The sequence below is a fragment of the Dermatophagoides pteronyssinus genome, unplaced genomic scaffold (genome assembly GCF_027571235.1).
Source record: "Dermatophagoides pteronyssinus isolate colony J.1.1.1.1 unplaced genomic scaffold, Derpt_VIB-CSIC_2022.12 sq0003, whole genome shotgun sequence".
Classification (NCBI taxonomy): Eukaryota; Metazoa; Arthropoda; class Arachnida; order Sarcoptiformes; family Pyroglyphidae; genus Dermatophagoides; species Dermatophagoides pteronyssinus.
In genome coordinates, this window is record NW_027461527.1 from 3,521,567 (window position 1) to 3,543,338 (window position 21,772).

The window sequence follows — 21,772 nt, forward strand, 5'->3', positions numbered from 1 at the left end:
ATGTTACAATCTTTTTTTTTTACCAAAAGAAAAAAATATTAATCAAAAAACTTTTTCAATCCATCAACAAAAAAAAGGAAACTTTCGGTTGCCAGCCTAAAAGTTTTATCAAAATCAGCATCATCATCAGCAGCGGCAGCGGCAAAACGACAAAAATTAAATATAATTAAAACACCGTTAGGACATTTTGAAATACAAGAAGAAACAACATCAACATCACCAACAGAAATTATTGTAAATAGTACAAGTATTTTATCATTAAGTTCTGAAGCTGCTCAATTAACTGTAAAAAATAGTCAACAATCAACAAATGAACCGCCAATATCTTCTAATATTTCATCTAATGGTGAACAAAACAATAGTCCACAAAATGGAAATGATGGTATTAGTGATCAAAGTGCTACCGGTAGTACAAAATCATCCGATGAAATGAGTTTTACATTTCCAACTTATCATCCTACACATCATCATCATCATTCTAAACGAATAACTGGTAATGGTATTGCTGGTGGTGATTCGAATTTATTCAGTCCAAATGGTTCATTTAATGAACAATGTTCATTATCAAATGGTTCTGATGAAACATCTGATGATACATCTTATGCAAAAGCAATTAAACAAACAATGGAATCACAAGTACAACAAGCTATTATGTCATCAAATACAAATGTGATAAGTGGTAATAATATTACGACAATTACTGATGATAGCCATCCTTATCATTATCATCATCATCATCATCAATGTACAGCTATACCAAGAATGACAACTGGTATGGTTACATCAACAGCAACCAGTGATGATGTTGGTACAACTGTCCATCTACAACATTGTTGCCATCATCATAATCATAATCATCCTCATCATCATCATGTACCAATTACTGTACATCATCCATATCTTCATCATCCAACCCATCCTCATCATCATCATCATCATCATTTACCTATTTCGGCTATATCTACACAATCATCTTCATCGATGCCAACATCATCTTCAGATTATTATCAACAACAACAACAACAACAGCATCTAATTGTACATCAATCACAGCCATTAACACCAATCAATAATGGTGATGAAGAAGATGATGATAATGATGATGATGATGATGATAACCGTAAAGGTAGTGATGATCAATTCGATGAACATTATGAACGCCAATCATCTAGAATGTTTGGCGGCCATTATCCAAATATGTATTGATTGTGTGTGTGTTTGTGTGCACTAACCATATATGCAAATAGATACAAATATGATTTTTTTTAACAAAACCATACAATTACCCAAAATATTTTTTAAAAATATATATATTGATCAAATGCATGCTGATATATTATTATTATTATCAACAACTGAATGATGATCATTGGCATTCTATATTTATTTATTTTTTATTTTTTTTGTTGAATTGATTGATACATTTCGATATTCTTACTATAAAAAAAATACAGAGCTAAAATTGGCAACGTTAACGGAATTATCATCAAATACAACTATTAATAATGATAATGATGAAAATGAAAATGAAAATAATAAACCTGAAATGATGATTGAAAATAATCAACAACACTGCCATAATATTGATGAGAAAAAAAATATGTTTGACAATAATAATAATAATATTGATTTGGGCAATAATAATAATGATAATTTAAAACGAACATTTCAACAAAGACGAACACAAAGTTTTGGTGGATTTCTTCCAACAACAACAACGACAACTGGTAACATTATGATCAATACACATGAGGATTATAAAACATCATCATCATCATCGACAATTGTAACAATTTCATCATCAATGGCAATCGATAGTGCCATAAGACAAACATTCAAATCTAAATCACCAGTTCGATCATATTCCAGTTTTGATGATACATTGAATATTATTGATTCGATACGAATACCGACATCGATTTCAATTTCATCTTCGAATAATTATCATCATCATCATCAACAGCAACATCAACAACAACAACCATTATTTTTATCATCATCAACGACATCATTATCAACATTATCGTCGTTACGCCTTTATCCTTATCTTACACATCCAATCGTATCTAGAGTATCATCAGTATCATCCACAACAACAACAACAACGACAATAATACAGACATCCAATCATCATCATTTTTATACAAATCAACAACAACAACAACATCAACCACCATTACATTATCGTTCAATGTTGATCGATCAACAACAACAACAACATTTTCATAATCAATATTCATCAACAATGGCCACTACAACACTTCCTCATACTCATCATCATAATCATCATAATCATCAACAACATTCAAATCAAATAAATCATAATCATTTACGTAGTGGACAATCATGTCCACATGTTCGTTGTGATATTGTCGAATATCTTTGAGAAAAAAAAATTATTATTATCATGAAATTCTTTATTATAGGCAATATATTTATCAATCAACAAAAGGAAATTCTGTACAAATTCTGTATTAATTATTCCGGATGCTCAATACACAAACACACACACTCATCTATAATAATGATGTTGTTACATTTGATGTTTTTTTTTCAATATTTTTTGTTTCCCATTGTTATTGTCTTTTTTCTCTCATTGTTGTTGTTTTTTTTTATTGTATCAATCTGATTCCAAGAAAAAAAAATTCTGTATATTCATAGTTTGATCATAATCATTCAAGCAACGACAACAACAACAACATCAAATCGAAGAAAAATTTTCCACAATTTTTTTTTGTTAAATTTCAAAAATTTCAACCACAATCGGTCGATTTTCGTCATCATCATCATCATCGTTTTCGATCGAAAGTAAATTATTGTTATCGATCCATATGAAATGAATCAAGCAAACAACAGAAAAAAGAAATGAAAAAAAAACTTGGAATAAAAACTTTAAACAACCAGCCAACAACGACGACGACAACAACAACCGACAATAACCGATCGAAGAAATGTTCATTTGAAAATATAAAAAATGAAAATATAAAAATAAAATTTCGATTGTGACGTCCATTTTGGCTGCTGTTTGATCATCATCATCATCATCATCATCATTCTATATACTTATCTTGATTATATATGATGGCCATTTTCAAACGAAAACCAGAAAAGAAGAATCAGAGAAATGGTGAAAAAAACAAAAATCGATATATGTTGATTTCACATTTCAACCATTTTCTCATTTTCGTTACAATCCCATTATTATCATTATGATTTTTCGTTTTCGTTTTTTTTGTTGAACATGAATTTCTGATTATTTTTTGGTTCCGTCAGGCCCATTCAACCATGGTCACACCACCACCACCAAATGGTTAAATTTTTGTATATTCAATTTTTTTTTCTCTCTGCGTTTCTTTGTTTTTTGTCTTCCCTATTTATTTATTTATTTATCCACATTTTGGTTATTATTTTTTGGGATTTTCGGCTGGTTCCATACACACAACAAACAGCAAGCAAACAAACATTAAAATTCATCTGAAATTTCATTTCATTTTAACACAATAACATCGTCGTCGTCCAATGATGATGATGATGACAATAATCATGATTATGGATGATCATTATTCTTCATTTGGATTTACATGACTAAACTTTTGTTTTTTTTTTTTGTTTTGGGTTTGTAAAAATTGTTGTTGTTGTTGTTTTGGTTGTTGTTGTTGTTGTTCATCTTTAACAACAATAATTATATAATGTAAAAAGTATAAGTTTTTTGGTTAAAGATTTTAATGGAATCCAAGTTGGATGTTTGTGTTATGTTTTTTTGTTTTGTTTGAAATTCTAACCACCAGAAATAAATTGATGCCACCAGCCAACCAACCAATTCCATTCTTTAATGATAACGTTGTTCTTCTTCTAATAATAATAATTTTTTTCTGGAAAAAAACCTTGGATTTATTTAACCCGTTGACACACACACACACACACACACACAAACACATTATATTAACACAGCAATGATGAAAAGTGTGATACCCATCCATTAAAGCGACATAATATTGTAAAGTATTTACACACTTTGAACTACTTCTTTCTTTTGTAAATTTTGTAATTTTTTTTTGACAGAAAATGTAGAAATTTGTAATTTGTAATTTGGTTGATTTTTTTTATTATTAAATATTATATATAGAATAAGAGAATAAAATTGAAATTATCACAAGTTACAATTAATTTTCTTGTAAATTGCAAAATTGTTTCATCATTAAATTGTCAGGAAAAAAACGAAAAAAAACATTGTCATTTTGGGTGACTGATTGATTGTTGGTTGTCAAACGGTGACAGAAATCGAAATCGAAACTCAGGGAAAAACAAAACAAAACAAAAAAGTTTTTTTTGCGCGATTCACGATTCTTATTATTTATTTATTTATATAAATGTTTTGCGGGTGGAAAACAAAAAAAATAGCTGATCGATTTGTGTGAATGAGATGAGAAGAAAAACTATTCGTTTGTATCGATGATTCAAAAAAGATTTTGGTTCGGTATTTGATTATTCCGGTATGTAGAATCGACGACTGATTGATGGTGTCAACCAACAATTTTCCAGTTTTTCATTCTCTCGCTTTCTCTGGTTAATGGCTACATTTATTCTGCTCTGTTTTTTGTTTTTTTGTTGAATTTCAATGTGACAAGTTTAGTTCTGTTTTGTTGTTGTTTTGACTGGCAGCAAAACTTTTTTTGTTGTTGTTGCTGTTCTGGTTTCATGGTTTTTTTACGATTGATAAGATCTAATAACAAACAAACAAAACAAAACAAACTAGACAAGACAATATTTTTATATATACAAAAAGATGCCATTCTTGTCAAATTACTATTATATGCCATATTGATTCCCGGGATTCTTTTTTTTTGTTGGCTCCAATTTTGGTTCCAATTTTTTGTATGATAATCAAATTTATTACTTGATAGTTTCTATTGTTTCACAGAAAATGGGATACTCTTTGTTTTTTTATATGTTTTCCAGTTGTTGTTGTTGTTGTTGTCATTGTCGTTATTCATCATCATTGCTGTTGCTTTTGTTTTGACAATTTTAATGATAATAACCGAACAAGTAAACAGAGAGTGAGTGAAAACAATATTGCTTTTTGATTTTCGAGGGAAAAAAAATGAAATTCTTTGATTTGTGAATCGTTATAAGAAATGTTTTGTTCATCAGAATTCAAATGATAATTATTATACAACAAAACAAACGCAAATGATTGACATGAATTACAAATTATAATTTTATTCTGAATCGAAAACAAACCAGAGAAAAAAGAAACATTTCTGAATTGACAATTTTTTTTGTCAAAAAATAAAAATTCGAATCCGAAAATTGAAACACCAACGCCATCTATGAGCGGTGAGTAATAATCCTGTTGGAATGTTTTTTTGTTTTTTGTTTTTTTGTTTTGTTTTTTTATTGTCGACATTTTTTTTTTTTTTGATTGTAAAATATTTTTTGTAATTATCATCATAATCATCATAATAATGATTATTTGATTTGTAAAAATTACTTCCTTATTTTCATAAATTATTGTTTTTTGTAAATAAATAGAACAACAACAAAAAAAATCTCTTTTTTTAATTACAAAGTAATTAGCGAAAAAAAAGCAAAAAAAATCACGTCAAAATTAAATCGAATCAAATGATTCATCCATCCACAGCTTTGAATGAATGAATGATTTCAATTATAACGGTATATATTGGCTTTTGACAAAACAACAACAACAACAAAAATGTTAACCCTTTTTTTTCAATCAAATAAAAAACATTGCATGTGATTTGTGTGATTCTCGTTGCTTATTTTTTTTCATTAAAGTTTCAATCTCTCACTTAACTGTTTTCCATCGTTGTTTTGATTGGTTACATATACCCAAAACAAAACAAACTGTTGCCATTTTCTCTCTCTTCTCTTCAAAACCTACTATTTTTTCATTGCATTCATATTTCTCCATTGGTTACTCTCTCACTCTTTATTTGGGTTGTTGATTATTTCAATCGCGATTATTTTACTGTTTACTGTCATCATCATCATCATCATCAAATGAGCAACCAGATATTCGTCATTATTATCAAATATTTTTAACCCAGTAGCAGTATAGCATCAGTGCAAAACAACAATATTCAATGCTTGTTATTGATCATCTTTTTGAAATTGAAATTCGATATAAATCTCATCCATTATCCATCATCAAAATAATTAATTGATAACTTTTGATTAGAAATTTAATCACATCAATTTGCTTTGTGTTCACCCAATCGATCGATCGATCGATAGATATTTCTCCTTTCACACACACAATCGATTGATTTGATTTGATTTATTGGTGATCAAACGATCATTATCATTAAAATAATTATCTTCCATTATTTTGTCTCTATCCATATTCTCCACTCAATACTGATCATCACCCCATCATTCACCAGTACATACACTACACACATTGTACGTTCATTTTTTTGGATATTTGTTTTTGTTTTGTTCAAATTGTGTGTGATGAATATCATATGAAAGTTTTTTGTTTTTCTGTTTTGTTTTTCCACATTCATTCATGAAAAATTCATCAGTTTTTTTTTCTCATTTGAAGCAACGAAAAATCATTCCTTTCAAGTGAATTTTTTTGTATTTTCTGTTCGTTCTTGTCGTTTGTTGTTGGTTGTTGTTGAATTTGAGTCATTTCACAATCATCATCATCATCAAAGAGTTGAAAAACAACAACCAAACAATTTTTTTTTTTGAAATTAACGTCGTCATCGAAATACAGAAAAACATTTTTTCTCTCTCCGTACACTTCATTCATCAGAAATATTTTTGTTCGTTCGTTCATTCATATGTTTTTTGTTTGGCTATTTTGTTGATTCGAAATTCCAAATTGATTGATTGATTGATTGATTGATTGAATTTGTTATTGATGGATACCGAAGATTCAATTATTCAACAACAATTTCAACAACAAATTGAAAATAATCTTAGAAATATGGTCGATAAGCTTGGTATGTATTTCGGTTTTGTTAACCCCCTCGAATGACAACTTGTTGATTGTTTTTTTTTCTTTTCAAAATTAACTAATAGTCGGTACGGAAGAGAATGCTAAACGCATTGCTAATGTTGAAAATTGTTTCGGTGTTAATGGTGTGGTAAGTTTCTTTCTTTTATTGAAATTATCCCTAATTCTTGTGATTGTAATTCTGTTTTCCGATTCCTTTATGACACCCATACGCACTCATAAACAAACAAAACAGCCATTACAGAATCCAGATCGTGTATTAGTTGGTGAAGGTGTTTTAAATAAATTATGTAGAAAAAAATTAAAACCAAGACAAATATTTTTATTTAATGATATTCTTGTTTATGGTTCTATAATAATTAAAAAGAAAAAATATGCACGTCAACATATTATACCATTATCGAATGTAAAAATTGAAGATTATCCAGAAAAAGAAGGTAAAATGAATGAATTTCAATGATTCTTAATAATTTTAATAATTTTTTTCATATAGATCATGCATGGTTAATTCGTTCACCAACCAAATCATTTATGTTATATGCAGCAAGTGAAATTGAAAAAAGAGAATGGATTAATCATATTAACATGTGTATTAAACATGAACTTGATAAAAGTAAATATATTCATATTCAAATTGTCAAATATTTTTGATTCATCATATCTAGGCAACGGCTATTTTCAAATTGTGAAATCTCATAAGTTGAAAAAGAAAATATTTTTACATTTCCGTTTGGATGCAACTTTTGTTCATTTTCTTTCCTTGTTTTGTTTTGTTTTGTGTTGCACACATTCTTGAATTATTATTTTTATCATTTTTTATATTACAGAAGGAAATTCCAATTCAAATATTGAACATGCAGCTCCATGGTTACCGGATAATCTTTCAAATCAATGTATGCATTGTAAAAAAACACAATTCACCGTTATTAATCGTCGTGTAAGTGTGATTCATTCATTTATATTTTTTTTCCAAATTTCAAATGACATTTATAAGAAAAACAAACAATGTGTAATATGATAATGTTGTTGACTATTTGATAATTGAATTGATGACTGATAATTCTTTTCCGGTGCTTTTTTATCATTTTGTTTTTGTTTTTTTATTGTAGCATCATTGTCGAAAATGTGGTCTAATTGTTTGTGGTACATGTTCGAAAAATAATTATCTATTAACAAATATTAGCTCAAAACCAGTACGTGTTTGTGATAAATGTTTTGATGAATTACAAATTCGTGATCGTATGGCAAATAATGATTTTGGTTTTGGTCAACAAAACAATATCAATGATAATGATTTAACGTCAACAAATGATCAATCATCTAATCATGATAATGATAATGATAATGGTAATAATATTCAACATCAAAATAGTAATGATTCATCCGATTCGGATAGTAATCTAAATATAATGGATTTTAAGGTAAATTTTTTTTGTTTTTAAAAATCAAAATATTCTCATCATTTTAATGATTTTTTCCTTTGTCGTCCATCGTTAGCCAACATTTTATAGCCATTCAACAACGGCACCTAAATATTAAAATGAAGAAGAAAAATATCATTAACGATTCAAAGCCAAAACATTATATTTTTCCGCTCCGATCAACAACAACATAACCTTCATAATCATAATCATCATTTTCTGAATTATTTCATTCAACATTCTTTACTTTTCATACATTCATGGAATTCAGGCCAATCAGTCATAATTGAAATTGACTGTTGTGTATTTAACAGCGATTTATTATATTATATTATTAAAAAAAATCCAAATTTTATAAAAATTTTATAATTCTTTTTTAATTATTCCACTAATTTTTGCATCATGAATATATTTTTTTTAAATAAAATGATTTTAACAATTTGAATTAAAAAGAAATCAAATGTTTTTTGTTGTTTCTATCACTCAATCAATACATTTCTTTATTTGATTTTTGTGGTAAACGTTTATCAGCCATACGATCGATTAATTCGAAAAATGAAAATCGATCATGTTGATAATATTCTGGACAATTATATTGATCATTACGAAATTGTTCTTCGGGTTCAGCTTTGGATGACTGTTGTTGTGGTGGCGGTGGTGGTGTAATTTTAGTCGTGGCTTTCTTCTTATTTGAAGATGAAGCTGGAGAAAAAAAAACATTTTCGAATTGAATAAAGTTTTTGAATGAAATGAAAATACATTGTAAACAAACCTGATCCAGATTGACCACCAGATTTAGCAGCCGTATTATATACAACACGTGTAAAACTTGTCAGATTACGTCTGATGATCATTTTGTTTTAATCAATAATCGGTTTGGCCAAGAAAATGATGAAAATGATGAAAATTGAAAATTATCTGCCCTTCACCAACAAAAACAAACAAACAAACAAAACATTATTATAATGATTCATAGATGGCGATGTATGGCTGATATTTTCCAAATAATCGATTATTTCGTCCATCATTCTTAATTGTTTTAGTTTTATTCCTTTGGATTTGTTTTTTTTTGAAAATTTTGTTTTTTTAAAAAAAATTGACAATCGTTTTTTGAAAATTCCAATAGATTTTATCATTAAATTAATCAGTTATGGAGCAACAAGTTGAACCTGGTGAAACTTATGTTATTCTTCAACCTGTCACACAACAAATAGTGATTGATCCAAATTCTAGATCGGTAAAAGTTTTTTATTTATTTTGTTTTTTGAGTTTTACTGAGAATCTCATAACTTCCTTTCAAAGATTACCAGCATATTAATGGATCGAACTTTATCACAAAATTATGATGTACAATCAATGTTAGAATTATTCACATCCGAATTGCCTGAAGATCAATATATTCCGGATATTATTAAACATCGATTTTCACGAATCATTTCCTGTTATATTTTACTTTATAATGGTGATAAACCATCACGTGCCGTATTGAAACATTATTCGGAAAAAATTGTAACCGAATTTCCTAAACTAGGACCAATCGTATGTTTACTTTTAACAACAAATTTTCTATCGTTAATTTTTATTTTCTCTTCAAAATATTAGTCAGATTGGTATCAACGAGCCAACATTCAAGAAGGATATAAAAACGATACCGGAAGATTGGTTCGATGTATCGATAATATTCGTTATCAACAACGTCAACGTCTAAAACAACCTGTGACACAATTAGAAGATCCGGATCAATTGAAACGAAAACGAAAAACAACTATATGTACATATCCAGATTCAAATGAAATGATTACGGCACAAAGTTTGGTATGTTTGTTATTTTTCGCCATTTTTTGTTTTGATTTACAAAAACAATTTTGTTTTTTTAAAAAAATAATCAGAAAGAACATTTAAAAACTGTGAAAGCTAAACCCGAAATCAAATATTTAATTATCAATAATATGCGTGCAACATTTTGTCTACGTAAAATGATGCGTTCACAAGGTAAAACCATTATGGATTTTATCACCGAATTTCCACATCTTATCCAATATAATGGTGAAATGGTATTGAATGAATTTTCATGGATGTATCCAGATTATTCTGATATTGATTCGAAAAATCGTTTCAATAAATGTCGTGAAAAATTATTGACAATCTTTTCTCGAATGAATCAATCATTGAATCTAAATGTTTATAATGATTTTTTCAAAATGTTAATAGCCATTATTCTTCGATTACCACGTGGATTACCAGCCAAAAAAGCAAATAAAAATGTACCACCTTTAGTTGATTTATTCGAATTTATGACTGTAAGTTTTATTTCTCAAAATTCGATGTCAGATGTTTGGAATATTTTTTTGACCAATTCTAAATTTCTATAGATGGACGAATATCAACGAAAATATGTCAATAATTCAATTTCATCATTCATTCGACCACATTTGATAATTATCAATTCGATTGCCTATACCGAAGGTGAAATGTTTTTAGTATTCGATTCACATAATCGTACACCATTACCAATAATGATGAGCCTTTTGGATGCTTTCTTTTTATTGATCAAATGTTATATCGTATTCAATCTTCAACCACCACCATATCAAATATATTTATTTAATTTTATTCAAACAAAAATTATGCATTGTACCGAACGAAGACCATATGCTAAAATTAATGATTTAGCTGATTTTATTGAAAAGGCAATCATTTACAATGATGATGATAATTTGGAAAAAATTGAATTTCATTTTCTCATTTCTCCTATTTACATTGTGATATATTTAAACAAAAACCGTTGATAATTCAATTTGATAATTTCAATAATACTTTCAAATTTTTATTGGCAAAAAAAATAGTATGAAAAAAAAGAGAAAAACATTGTCATTGAATAAAAATGGCATGCGAAGAAGAAGAAGAAAAAGTATACAAATTCACGATTATTTTTGTTACAATAAAATCCAAAATGAAAATAAAAAACAAATTGAAAAGAAATGATGCTGAAATGATGATAAACAAAAATCGCGGTTGTGCATTTCAATGTTGGTCAATTCAAAATAAAATGTTATGGTTTTGTTTGATGGACAGGATTGTTCTGTGATGATGATGAATTTTTCAAAAATCAAAAGAAGAAGAAAAAAAATCAAATTCAATATATGCTGGTTTAGATGATCGAAAATTCAAATCAAATCCTAATTTTTTTTTTTGATTTGAAAATTTAGAAGAAAAAAAAACATTCAATGATATAATATGTCGGTGTCTTAAGCGTTTTTGTTTTGCTGTTATTGATGATTGATGATTTTGAGTGTAGTTGTGTGTGTGTGTGTGTGTGTGAATGGAACAAATAATAATAATATCGATTCATTGGCACTAATATAAAATCATATTGATTGAGTATATTGTGAAGAAGTGAAATAATAGTGGATTTTTGGTGTTGCTGGTGAAGAAATGATCATCATCAAATATTTTTTTCTCACTAACAAATTTGTTTCTTTCATCCAAATTCTTTGGTTTTTTGATATATGTACAAGAAAATGATTTTTTTTGTTTATGGACAAATCATTTCTTTTCTTATTATTATTTTGAATTATAAAAATGGTCCCCATTCAATTTCCAAAAATGAATAAAATTATTAGACCCATGAATCACCAGCTGGCATTGAAGGAGGATAAATTGGTTCATTGGTTGTTGGATCTAATAATACATTATTAACATTATGATATTGGCTACCATTACTATTTGGTGAATGATTTATATTTGAATCAGCACCACCATTCATAGGATGATTAGGTGGTGGTGGTGGAGGAGGTGGCTGTGAAGGTGGAATTGATTGTGTTGGTGAATTTTGATGTAAATGATTTAATTGTTGCTGTTGTTGTTGTTGTAATTGTTGACGTTTACGTTCACGATTCACTTGAGCGTATACTGGTTCGCCGGGTAGCTATTATAATATATTTGAAATATATGAAAGTTAGACAAAAGAAAAAAATTTTTCGATGAAAAAATAAAAATTCCAGAATAAATGAGCAGATGTTGTACAGATATTTTTAGGAGAATATGTAGATGGATTGATAATGAAGAGAGAGACAGAAAAAAGGAAACAAATAGCAAGCAAAAAAAAGCGAATGACTAATGATTATTTATCATTTTGGGCAGTCGATGTGATCGCTTGTGATTCACGATTAACCATTGAAGAAGATGTGACAGTGACCATACCAGATGTGGATGATACTGGAAGTGAAGCACCACTTGTTGCTACCATCATTGTTGCTTGTAACTTTTTTGTTCAATGGAGGAAAATAAAAAACGAGCAAACACAGAAAAAGGAAAGAGGAAGAAAAAAAAGCACGAAATAGAATTTGACAAAAATGGCAGAATAGGAAAAAAAAGATAGAGTCAGGTTAGAAATAAAAACGGATTGAAGCATATCAGAATATATTAAAAATGTTTAAACATGCTTGAAAAGAAATGAAAATTAATCAAATTGAATACATACCGTTCCGGGTGGAAATATTGGAACACCACCAATTGGTGCACGTACTAATGTTTGAGTTCCGTTCGCAACAGCACGACCATCAATCATATCGGACATGAGCATTTCTTCATGCATCTATAATAATGAAAACCAATAAATATCATTGTAAAAATATTCAATAAAAACTAACCCTTTGTGACATCATTTGTTGCTGTTGATGTTGTCCAGATCGTGATAATGTACCAGTACCATCAACACCACGATAATGGCCATGATCTTCATATTTAGTACCGCCAACAGTTGACATTGGACGACTCAATGTATTGTTGGCACTGATTGAATGATAGAATCCTGAACCAGGTAAGGCTCCATTCGTTGTAGGTGTTGATGGTATCATCATAGCAGATTGTGATGGTGTCATCATCATTTGTTGTTGATTACCACTTGGCCCATTCACAGATCTTGTTGATGTACGTGAAGATTGATTAGCAGCTGTTGTATGTTGTGATATAATAAAATGAGATTCTTTCCAACCAGCTTTTCGATAAACATCTCTTAATTCGGTATGTTGCCACATATTGTACAGTAGCTGTAATAAAAAAAACCAATTAAGGTTGATTTTAAATCAATAAACAATAATGATTCGATCCATACCTGACAAGTAAATTTAACTACACGACTGGAAAAACGATTCCGATGTTTAGTGATTAATGTTAACCGTTGCATACCGCCAGCTTCAAGCATTGATTTGGCAAAATCAGGATTACGAGAAATCACTTCATTAAGTGTGGCCAAAACAGCAGCTACAGTATCATCACTGGTTCCAGTTTCCAATGGAATACCTGTGGCTGATGGAGCCGGTAATTTTGAAACTAAATCTTTGAGGGCATATTTGCCAATCAATTCTTTGTTTCGTGTATCCATAGCTAGATTACGAAGTGCAGTGGCCACAGCACAAACAACACGATCAACTTCCATTCTGAAGTAATTCAACAAGAATAGGAAGACCTTTTTCTTTACGAACAGCACCACGAATATCGATTGATGGCTGCCAATAACATGCAGCTAAATTTTGAATAGCACCTGCAGCTGCTTCTAAAGTTTCTGGATTTGAACATTCGGATAATAAAGCCAAATATGGTTGTACTACATCAGTTTGCCATAATAATTCCATTCCGCTTCTTGGACCATTCGAATTCAACGTAAGATTAGCTGTTTTTGATTCTATTCAAAATAATTTTTTAAAAAATCAATAAAAAAAATTTTTAACAAAATAAAAAGACTTACCTAAACCTGATGCTGAAACTGATGGTGACATAGTATGTGAACTATTTTTTGATTTGTTCTTTTTTGATCCACCAAAACAGCTAATATTTTCACCAACTTTTGAACTGATTCCACCCATTAATGAAGAAGTAGAATTTTTCGATGATGATGATGAAGATGGTGATAATGTTGATGATGATGGTGAAGCTGTTGATGTTTGTTGCGATGATGGTGATGAATATGATGTATTTGAAATATTATTAGCGTTTGGTGGATGTTTATCATAATCAGGATCAACAACCTCTTGACAACGATAGCTTAAATTTCGTAATATACAAACACAATTTTCCACTGATTTATTATCCATATCATTTTTACCAATAGCTGCACGTACTAAAAATAATAACGAATCGACAAGACCTTCACATTCACGAAGACGACGGCGAGCATATTCACCGGCCGATGAAACATTCCGTACAACACCGGAAGCATTTCGAAACACTGTTGACCAATAGATTGGTTGTTGATGTTGTTGAACTTGTGATGGTTGTTGTTGTGGATTATTACGATCCCAACCTGAATGCGGTATAATTACTGTAGACACTAATACTTGTAATGCATCATCAATAATTTGTCTTTTTAAATCTTCACATGAACTAAGATTCCATAATACACTGGTTACTAATTCACGAATTTCATTATCAGGAGTTTTTCGTAACAATCTTACTAGATTTGGTATGCCTCCTGCTGCACGAAATGCTCTTTTGTTTTCATCATTTTGGCGACCATAGCTAAGATTTCTTAGCGCTCCGCATGCATTTCGTTGAATTTCGGGTACATCTTGAGCAAGTAAATTTATCAAAGCCGGTATACCACCTAATGCTCTTGTCTTTGCTTTCATACTGTCATCCATGAAACAAAGATGTTGTAAATAGGCAGCAGCATTGGCTCGAACAATACTATTCGGATGGGTTAGAAATTCGATCACTTCATGTAGATCAGGATCACGCCATCGTACACCATCAGGACCTATAGCTGTGACAGCAGAGGAACCAGGCGCAACACCACCACCACCTGGCATTGGACCGATTCTAGGAGGTCCACCTGGACCGCCAGGAGCTCCAGATGATAAAACAGTAGCACCATTTTGAAAAAATACAGCTGCTTGTTGTGGATCCATAGCGATACCAGCTTGTTGTAATGCGTGTAGATGCTGATAAGCAGATTCAGCATCTTCATACATGGCTGCTGTCATAGGTGGCATTTGTCCACGAGTAGGATCCATCATTTGACCATATGTAACAGAACCAGGAGGTGGACCGGTAGTATCATCATAGGTTTGTCTTCGATCTAGATAACCTTGAGGAGCATCTTCAGCACCGAAATTTCCGTAGATAGCTGCCGATGGTGAATGCATTACACCTTGTGGCGGTCCTCCAGCAGCAGCATTTATCGGTATCTGTATAGTAGAATTATGATTTGCACCTGCTGGAACATAACCATAGACTGCACCCGGTGGTGGACCAGCAGCCATTTCGGCTATATGTCTTCGAATAGGAGGCTGAGGAGATGCGGATGTATGATCAACATTCATCGGACCATTTTGGTTTTCATGATGTGACGTTAGATCTTGATAATTACTAAAATTTGAATAATCCTGATAACCGATCTAAATTGAATGAATGAAAAATCAATACAACTCATTATTCAAATTTAATTACAAAACATACCTGATTATTGCGTGCATATGGATCATATATTGCTCTTGTATTGACAACAAATGGTGCGGCTGCTGTAGAACCAGTTGTTCCAGTTGAAACAGAACCTGGACTAGGACTTGATGCCATTTGATGATGATGATGTTGTTGTTGTTGCTGTTGTTGTTGTTGTTGAAGTAATTTTTGAAAATTCGTATTGCTATAATGAGGATCGTATATATTTTGATTATTATAATCAAAATTATTATTATTATTATTCGATTGTTGTTGTTGTTGTTGTGATTGATTATTTACAACATGATGATGATGATCTTGACCATTATTAATCATTTTTGGTCCAGGAAAATTACTATATTCATTTGTTGATGAATCATTATTATTTTCATTATCATTATCAATATTAATACCAGGTGAAACAGATGTTGTAGCTGCTATAACCTGACTATTACTATTATTATTAGATTCAATTGGTTGACCATCCGGTCCAATATGACGTATTTCACGTGTTGTATAAACTTTGGTTATTGTTTTGACTTGCTGTGTTTTGACTTGTTGTGTTGTTCTTGATAATAGTTGAGCATTTTCTGGTACATCATTTAATATACCATTATTTGTTGTTGATGATGTTGCTGCTGTTGAAGCTAATGTTGTTGTTGTTGGATTTTGTTGTTGATCATTTTGAATACCATCATCATTTCTATTATTATCATTGTTTGATGATGATAGATTTTCCTGATCATTTTTTGTTGATGATGAATTTTGTTGTTGTTGTTGTTGCTGTTGTCCATCTAAATTATTATTATCTGTAGCCATCGTTTTAGATGTTGTTGTTGTTGACATAATTCGTTTTGTTGTTGTTTGAAATTCCTGTTGTGATGTTGAACATTTCAATTTTGGATGATCATCTTCATAGATCACATGGTGTTTTAAATTTTTAATATCCAAAACATTATTATCATCATCATCTAAATAACGATATGTTCTATACACACACACACAGAAAGATCAGATAAAAGAGAAAAAAAAAAGAGAATGGTTAAATTCCAAAAATAAACTAATTTCAAACAAAACAGAAAAAAAAATTTACAAACAAACATTCAAACAACTTTTGAAGAAAAAGCAAAAAGCCAATGTGAGAAAAGCCAAATTTCATTCATTAGTGACGATCAAAAAAAGCGATTGACTATTGCCGAAAAGCATTTCTAAGCTTCAAGACAAAAAAAACAACAACAACAATCATAAAACAACAAAAAACAACAACAACAAACCTTTGCACACATAACGGTAATTTGTTGTTGTTGTTGTTGTTGTTAAGATAAAAAATGGAGAAACAAAAAAATGTTATTTAGCCGCTAGTAAATTAGAGTTATTGGGCATTTTTTGTTGTTTTGTATCAATGAGAAAATCACATTCGAATGGGTCAATTATTATTTTCCCTTTGAAAAAATATTTAAGCAAGAAAAAACATCATCTAAAAGCATAAAAGATAAAACTAATGATGAAAAAAACAAAAAGATTCAAATCCTGTCATCATCCGATAGATTCAATCAATTTGCTATGGTGCAATATAGAAAATTATTCATTACAAAAAACAAAACAAAAATGAAAAAAAACCTTTCAATTTTTTCCAATTTTTCTTTAATCAAATGCTTTTTATCGATTATTTTTGATTCAATTTTACGATCGATTATACTTTTGATTAATTAATTAATCAATCAATCAATCAATCGATAAGTATGGAAAACCCATAGGAAAAAAAATACCGAAATACCGATGAAGACAAAACATGTGTACAATTTCCGAAATTTGATGATGATGATGACAACATGACGGTAACAAACAAACAAATACAAAAAAAGAAAATAAAGAAAGGTTAGGCGTATATTTTTACAAAAGTAAAAAGGAAACGGAAACACTTACATTTGGGTAGGATCCATATTGTTTGGTTACAAACAAACAAACACAAAAAAACATGGATAGATTTTGATAGATAAATTAAACAATGAAACAAAACAAAAAATGTTAAAATATCCAAACAACCGTTGGTGGTCGACAAAAAGAATGGTGTTTATGATTGAGGAATGATGACTGACAAAACAAAAAAACAATGAAGATTCATTACAAACACAACAGGATTCTTTGTAACAAAAAAATATGATATGATATGATACAAGCAGGAAACAAAAAAGTAAAGAAAAACATTTACAGCTTTCAATGAATTCTATTTGCCAAAAAGAATCTTGATTATTAATTACCATTGATGATGATGATGAAAAGGAAAATAAAATTAAAAATTCTAATCAATAAAAAACAAAAACTTGAATAGTTATTTTCACATTAACAAAGTTCAGCAAAGCAAATAAATTAAAAAAATCACACATGTGTAATTCATTCATTAATCCATCAATCAATCAATAAATAAATCAATCAATCAATTGATTGATCGATTAAATCGATCAAATCACAAATAAAGAAAGAAGAATTGAAAAATAAAACCATTTTTTAATGTTACAGATTTTTTTCAAGTTTTTTTTTTAACCCTCGGCTATCCAGGTGGGGTCAAATTTGACCCCAACGACATTTAAAACTTCGCCATTCGAAAATCTATCAACATAAATCAATTTTCTCTTGAATGATCGAAGATCTATGTTTATTGAACATGATAGGCAATTTTCACCGTTTTCCGACTAAGAATAGTGGAGAAATCATCGATTTTCGGGATGAAGTCTAAATGTGCATAACGTAAGTGCTGTAGGATCCCTACCTACAACACTTACGTTATGAACGGACCCCAAATTTAATAGGAAAATCAAAATTTGTTTGCCGCTTTGTATCATTAATGATATGCTTTTAAGATAGAATTTTTTGATGAAATTTTAAAATTGATAATATTTTCTAAGAGTTGAGCACAAAATTTTAGATTATTTTAACTTTCTAACATAATTTAAAAGCGATCAAAGTTGGGGTCAAAAATGACCCCACATGGATAACGACGTGAGAAATGCTGCGTGAATAGCGGAGGGTTAAAAATCAAAAGCTGAAAAAAGGGTAATTTTTTTCCTGTTGAAAGAAAAATTCTGCAAACATCCAAATATAGATTCTATTTCTATTTCGATTTTTGTTTTTGTTTATCCGATTTTCCAAACGAAAAATTTTCACAATTCTAATCCGATTATCATCTGCTATGTTTATTTCGATGATGATGATCACCATTGCTCTATCATCATAATCATAGGAAATTAAACAAAATTTTGAATTCATCATCATCATCAGAGATAACATTCATCGTCTATTTTAGTTTGGTTTGAACATTATCGGATAACGCAAGCAAGAAAATCTTTCCCAAATCTGTCTTTCTTCAACAACAAAAAAAAAGCAATTTTTTCAACTAAAATTCACAAATCAAAAGATGTCATCTTTTTTAAAAAAGAAAAAAATTTTAAAATTTTAGAAAAAAAGAAATAACCTCCCTAATACAAGTGAAAAAGGATAAAACATTTTGACTGAATTTTGTTTATCTCCCTATTTTAGTTTTTTCACACAAACTGTCAGTAGAAAACAACAAATGCGAAAGTAAAATAAATGTCATTTTTCCATAAGAAAATATTGATCAATGTGTGACATCCACATTAAGAAAACCCGATATGATCTGTGATCATTGAATGTCAAAAACATGTGAAAAATATGTATAGAAAAAAAAACATTAACATTTTTTCTTCAGTTTCAAATGGATAAACCAGAGACAAAAACATCAACATCATTTCTAATCATCAGATCCATGTCATAGATTTGAAACAAAAACAACATTGACATTTATCAAATTGATTTCAATCAATGAATAAATGACAAGACATGATGATGATGATTGAAGGATGATATTTATGGCTAAAGAAACAAACATAAAATTATTGCACCAGAAAAAATGACAAACCAATAAAATTAGTCATCCAAAAATTAGCCAAAGTAAAAAAAACCTTCAATGCAAATTGAATGCACATCATCTTTTTCCCCCGAACATTGACATGATGATTAACCTTTTTTTTCTGATGAAAAAAAAACTTACCAAAACAAAATGTTTGATGATGATAATTGATATGATTGAAGAAGAACTAATGCATCTGGATCATTAAAATTAATTTTTACCAAATGGATTCATTAATAATCATTTCAACAGCAGAAGAAAAAAAAATTTCAATCATCAACACACACACAATATGTTGATTTAATTGATTGATCGATCGATGATGGCAAAAAAAATCTATCATTAACGAATGATGAAAATTGAAAAAATTGAAAAAATGCACGCAACAAAAATTGAATAGAAAATACACAAACAAAGAAAGAAATGGCCAACAACAACGACAAAGACTTTCTAAAATGTCATTCTTTCTGTGTCGAAAGACATTCAATCAATGGAATGGATGATGATGATGATGAATATAGTTTTTTGGAAAAATAAGAGAAAAACAAAAATCAAATTAAAATGGGCGAAACATTGAATTTGGTCGACAAAAAATAACAACAACAATGATGATGATGAAATTGAAATGAGAAAATCTTTTTTTTCGTGTAAATGTGATGCACGAATATTTCGTTGCTCGTCGATGATTTTGTTTTTGTTGTTGTTATTGTCGATTCCAAGGAAAATTGAAAAAGAAAAAGAAACATTCACCAAAATAATTACCGAATTGTTTTTTGTTTCAAATTTTTTATTATTATTATTATTCTTGGATTCTATTATATATCTTCATTCATTCATTCATTCATTGTTTGCGGCAGTTTTTTTCACATATAGAATTCTTTACATTATTATTTTGAATTCTTTATTCTTATGGCACCGGGTATAAGTGTGTGTGTGCGAGTATATAAGTATGATGGGGATTCAGAAACAAAAACAAAAAACAAAATTATTATAGAGTTCACTCAGTTATTATCGATGATGATTATAATGTTGTTGTTGTTGTTGGTGGTGATTCGAATACAATAATAACAACAACAAGAAAAAGTATGAGTTTGTTGAATTCTATGTTTGTTCGTTTGGTTGATTTATCCAATGATGAAGACAATATTGATGATTGTGGTGGTTTGACCCGGCACAAATATTATTATTATTGTTATTTTACAACAATAATACTGGATCCTAGCAAAACAACAATGAAGAATCGAAATTCTTTTCCACAACAGAAAAACAAAATATATATACAAAACACACACAATATACGAACATAAACAATTGGATTATCAACAAGAATTCATCGTGGTTTTTCTTTTTATCATTTTCATTGATTCAGAATTGTAGTAGTAGCAATAATTATTTATAGTCGAAAATGATTCGGGATCTTTAAATTCAACAATATTTAAATGGAATCGGATGATTATATGGCATCTATTGACGATTCTGTGTGTGTCGGTGGTAGCAACCGAATTTTCTGGTTAAATGTTCATATATTGAAAACAAAGTATATATGGAGTCCGAAATGATGTTTTTTAATTTTATTTTGAAAGAATAAAATTGACGCGTCAAAAAATACCCAAAACAAAACAAAAACAACAAAAAAACGATGAAAAAGAATTGAATATTGGATTCGAGTTTGTTAGTTTTACAAGTGTATTTCTTGGGTAAACAACGAATACAAGTGTGTGTGTTTGTGAGTATATTCCATTGGATAGTAGTAGCATTAATTTAGTGTAAGAATCTTCGAATTTCCTGAATAAAATAGTAGTAGTAGTAGTATTGTTGATAGTTGTGAATACACTTGTATTCGAATGCTAGCAGTAGTTTTTTTCATATATATCCACCAGTGTGTGCCATGGGAAATGACCATTTTTTTTGACCATTTTTTTTTTTTTTTGAAAAATGTTCGAATAGTAGTGGTCAATATTGATTCATTCAAAAAACACCCCCTCTGTTCTATTTTTT

General features: G+C 29.5%; 5 protein-coding genes across 5 annotated transcripts in view; 3 read left to right on the forward strand and 2 right to left on the reverse strand.

The window, feature by feature from the left end:
• The window catches only part of GABA-B-R2 (gamma-aminobutyric acid type B receptor subunit 2), a 43,433-nt gene extending 39,266 nt beyond the window's left edge, over positions 1-4,167 (forward strand). Inside the window, exons 21-22 of the mRNA XM_075825212.1 lie at positions 78-1,126; positions 1,455-4,167. Of these exons, the coding sequence (XP_075681327.1) occupies positions 78-1,126; positions 1,455-2,386 (1,981 nt within the window). The 3' untranslated portion in view covers positions 2,387-4,167. The remainder of the gene's footprint in view (positions 1-77; positions 1,127-1,454) is intronic.
• Positions 4,168-5,571: 1,404 nt separating this feature from the next.
• Positions 5,572-8,733, forward strand: LOC113792913 (pleckstrin homology domain-containing family F member 2-like). The gene is made up of 7 exons (XM_027342871.2): positions 5,572-6,971; positions 7,051-7,115; positions 7,221-7,422; positions 7,479-7,598; positions 7,813-7,922; positions 8,095-8,406; positions 8,483-8,733. The coding sequence occupies exons 1-7, from the start codon at positions 6,890-6,892 to the stop codon at positions 8,522-8,524; spliced, it is 933 nt and encodes a 310-aa protein (XP_027198672.2). The 5' UTR covers positions 5,572-6,889; the 3' UTR covers positions 8,525-8,733.
• Positions 8,734-8,830: 97 nt separating this feature from the next.
• On the reverse strand, positions 8,831-9,357 carry LOC142646392 (uncharacterized). Its single transcript, XM_075825211.1, has 2 exons — positions 9,179-9,357; positions 8,831-9,108 (listed from the first exon to the last, which is right to left on the reverse strand). The coding sequence occupies exons 1-2, from the start codon at positions 9,258-9,260 to the stop codon at positions 8,894-8,896; spliced, it is 297 nt and encodes a 98-aa protein (XP_075681326.1). The 5' UTR covers positions 9,261-9,357; the 3' UTR covers positions 8,831-8,893.
• An 80-nt stretch (positions 9,358-9,437) lies between these two features.
• Positions 9,438-11,195, forward strand: LOC113792918 (uncharacterized). The gene is made up of 5 exons (XM_027342880.2): positions 9,438-9,643; positions 9,709-9,945; positions 10,009-10,221; positions 10,296-10,706; positions 10,779-11,195. Exons 1-5 carry the CDS (start codon positions 9,557-9,559, stop codon positions 11,193-11,195), a joined length of 1,365 nt encoding a protein of 454 aa, XP_027198681.2. The 5' UTR covers positions 9,438-9,556.
• A 16-nt stretch (positions 11,196-11,211) lies between these two features.
• On the reverse strand, positions 11,212-20,047 carry p120ctn (adherens junction protein p120). The gene is given in 8 exon segments (XM_075825229.1): positions 11,212-12,334; positions 12,890-13,003; positions 13,059-13,457; positions 13,523-13,843; positions 13,845-14,092; positions 14,156-15,803; positions 15,865-16,834; positions 19,916-20,047. Coding segments are annotated over 7 exon segments (3,867 nt in total). The 5' UTR covers positions 16,693-16,834; positions 19,916-20,047; the 3' UTR covers positions 11,212-12,025.
• Positions 20,048-21,772: the final 1,725 nt, after the last annotated feature.

What these genes read in the sequence shown, in the direction of transcription:
- LOC113792913 (XM_027342871.2), top strand. Translation starts at nt 6,890, where the DNA reads ATGGATACCGAAGATTCAATTATTCAACAACAATTTCAACAACAAATT. An exon ending in GTTTCGGTGTTAATGGTGTG is followed by an intron (nt 7,116 to 7,220) that starts GTAAGTTTCTTT and finishes CAAACAAAACAG; the next exon opens with CCATTACAGAATCCAGATCG. An exon ending in AGATTATCCAGAAAAAGAAG is followed by an intron (nt 7,423 to 7,478) that starts GTAAAATGAATG and finishes TTTTTCATATAG; the next exon opens with ATCATGCATGGTTAATTCGT.
- LOC113792918 (XM_027342880.2), top strand. Translation starts at nt 9,557, where the DNA reads ATGGAGCAACAAGTTGAACCTGGTGAAACTTATGTTATTCTTCAACCT. An exon ending in TGATTACGGCACAAAGTTTG is followed by an intron (nt 10,222 to 10,295) that starts GTATGTTTGTTA and finishes AAAAATAATCAG; the next exon opens with AAAGAACATTTAAAAACTGT. An exon ending in ATTTATTCGAATTTATGACT is followed by an intron (nt 10,707 to 10,778) that starts GTAAGTTTTATT and finishes AAATTTCTATAG; the next exon opens with ATGGACGAATATCAACGAAA.
- LOC142646392 (XM_075825211.1), bottom strand. Translation starts at nt 9,260, where the DNA reads ATGATCATCAGACGTAATCTGACAAGTTTTACACGTGTTGTATATAAT. An exon ending in TGGTGGTCAATCTGGATCAG is followed by an intron (nt 9,109 to 9,178) that starts GTTTGTTTACAA and finishes TTTTTTCTCCAG; the next exon opens with CTTCATCTTCAAATAAGAAG.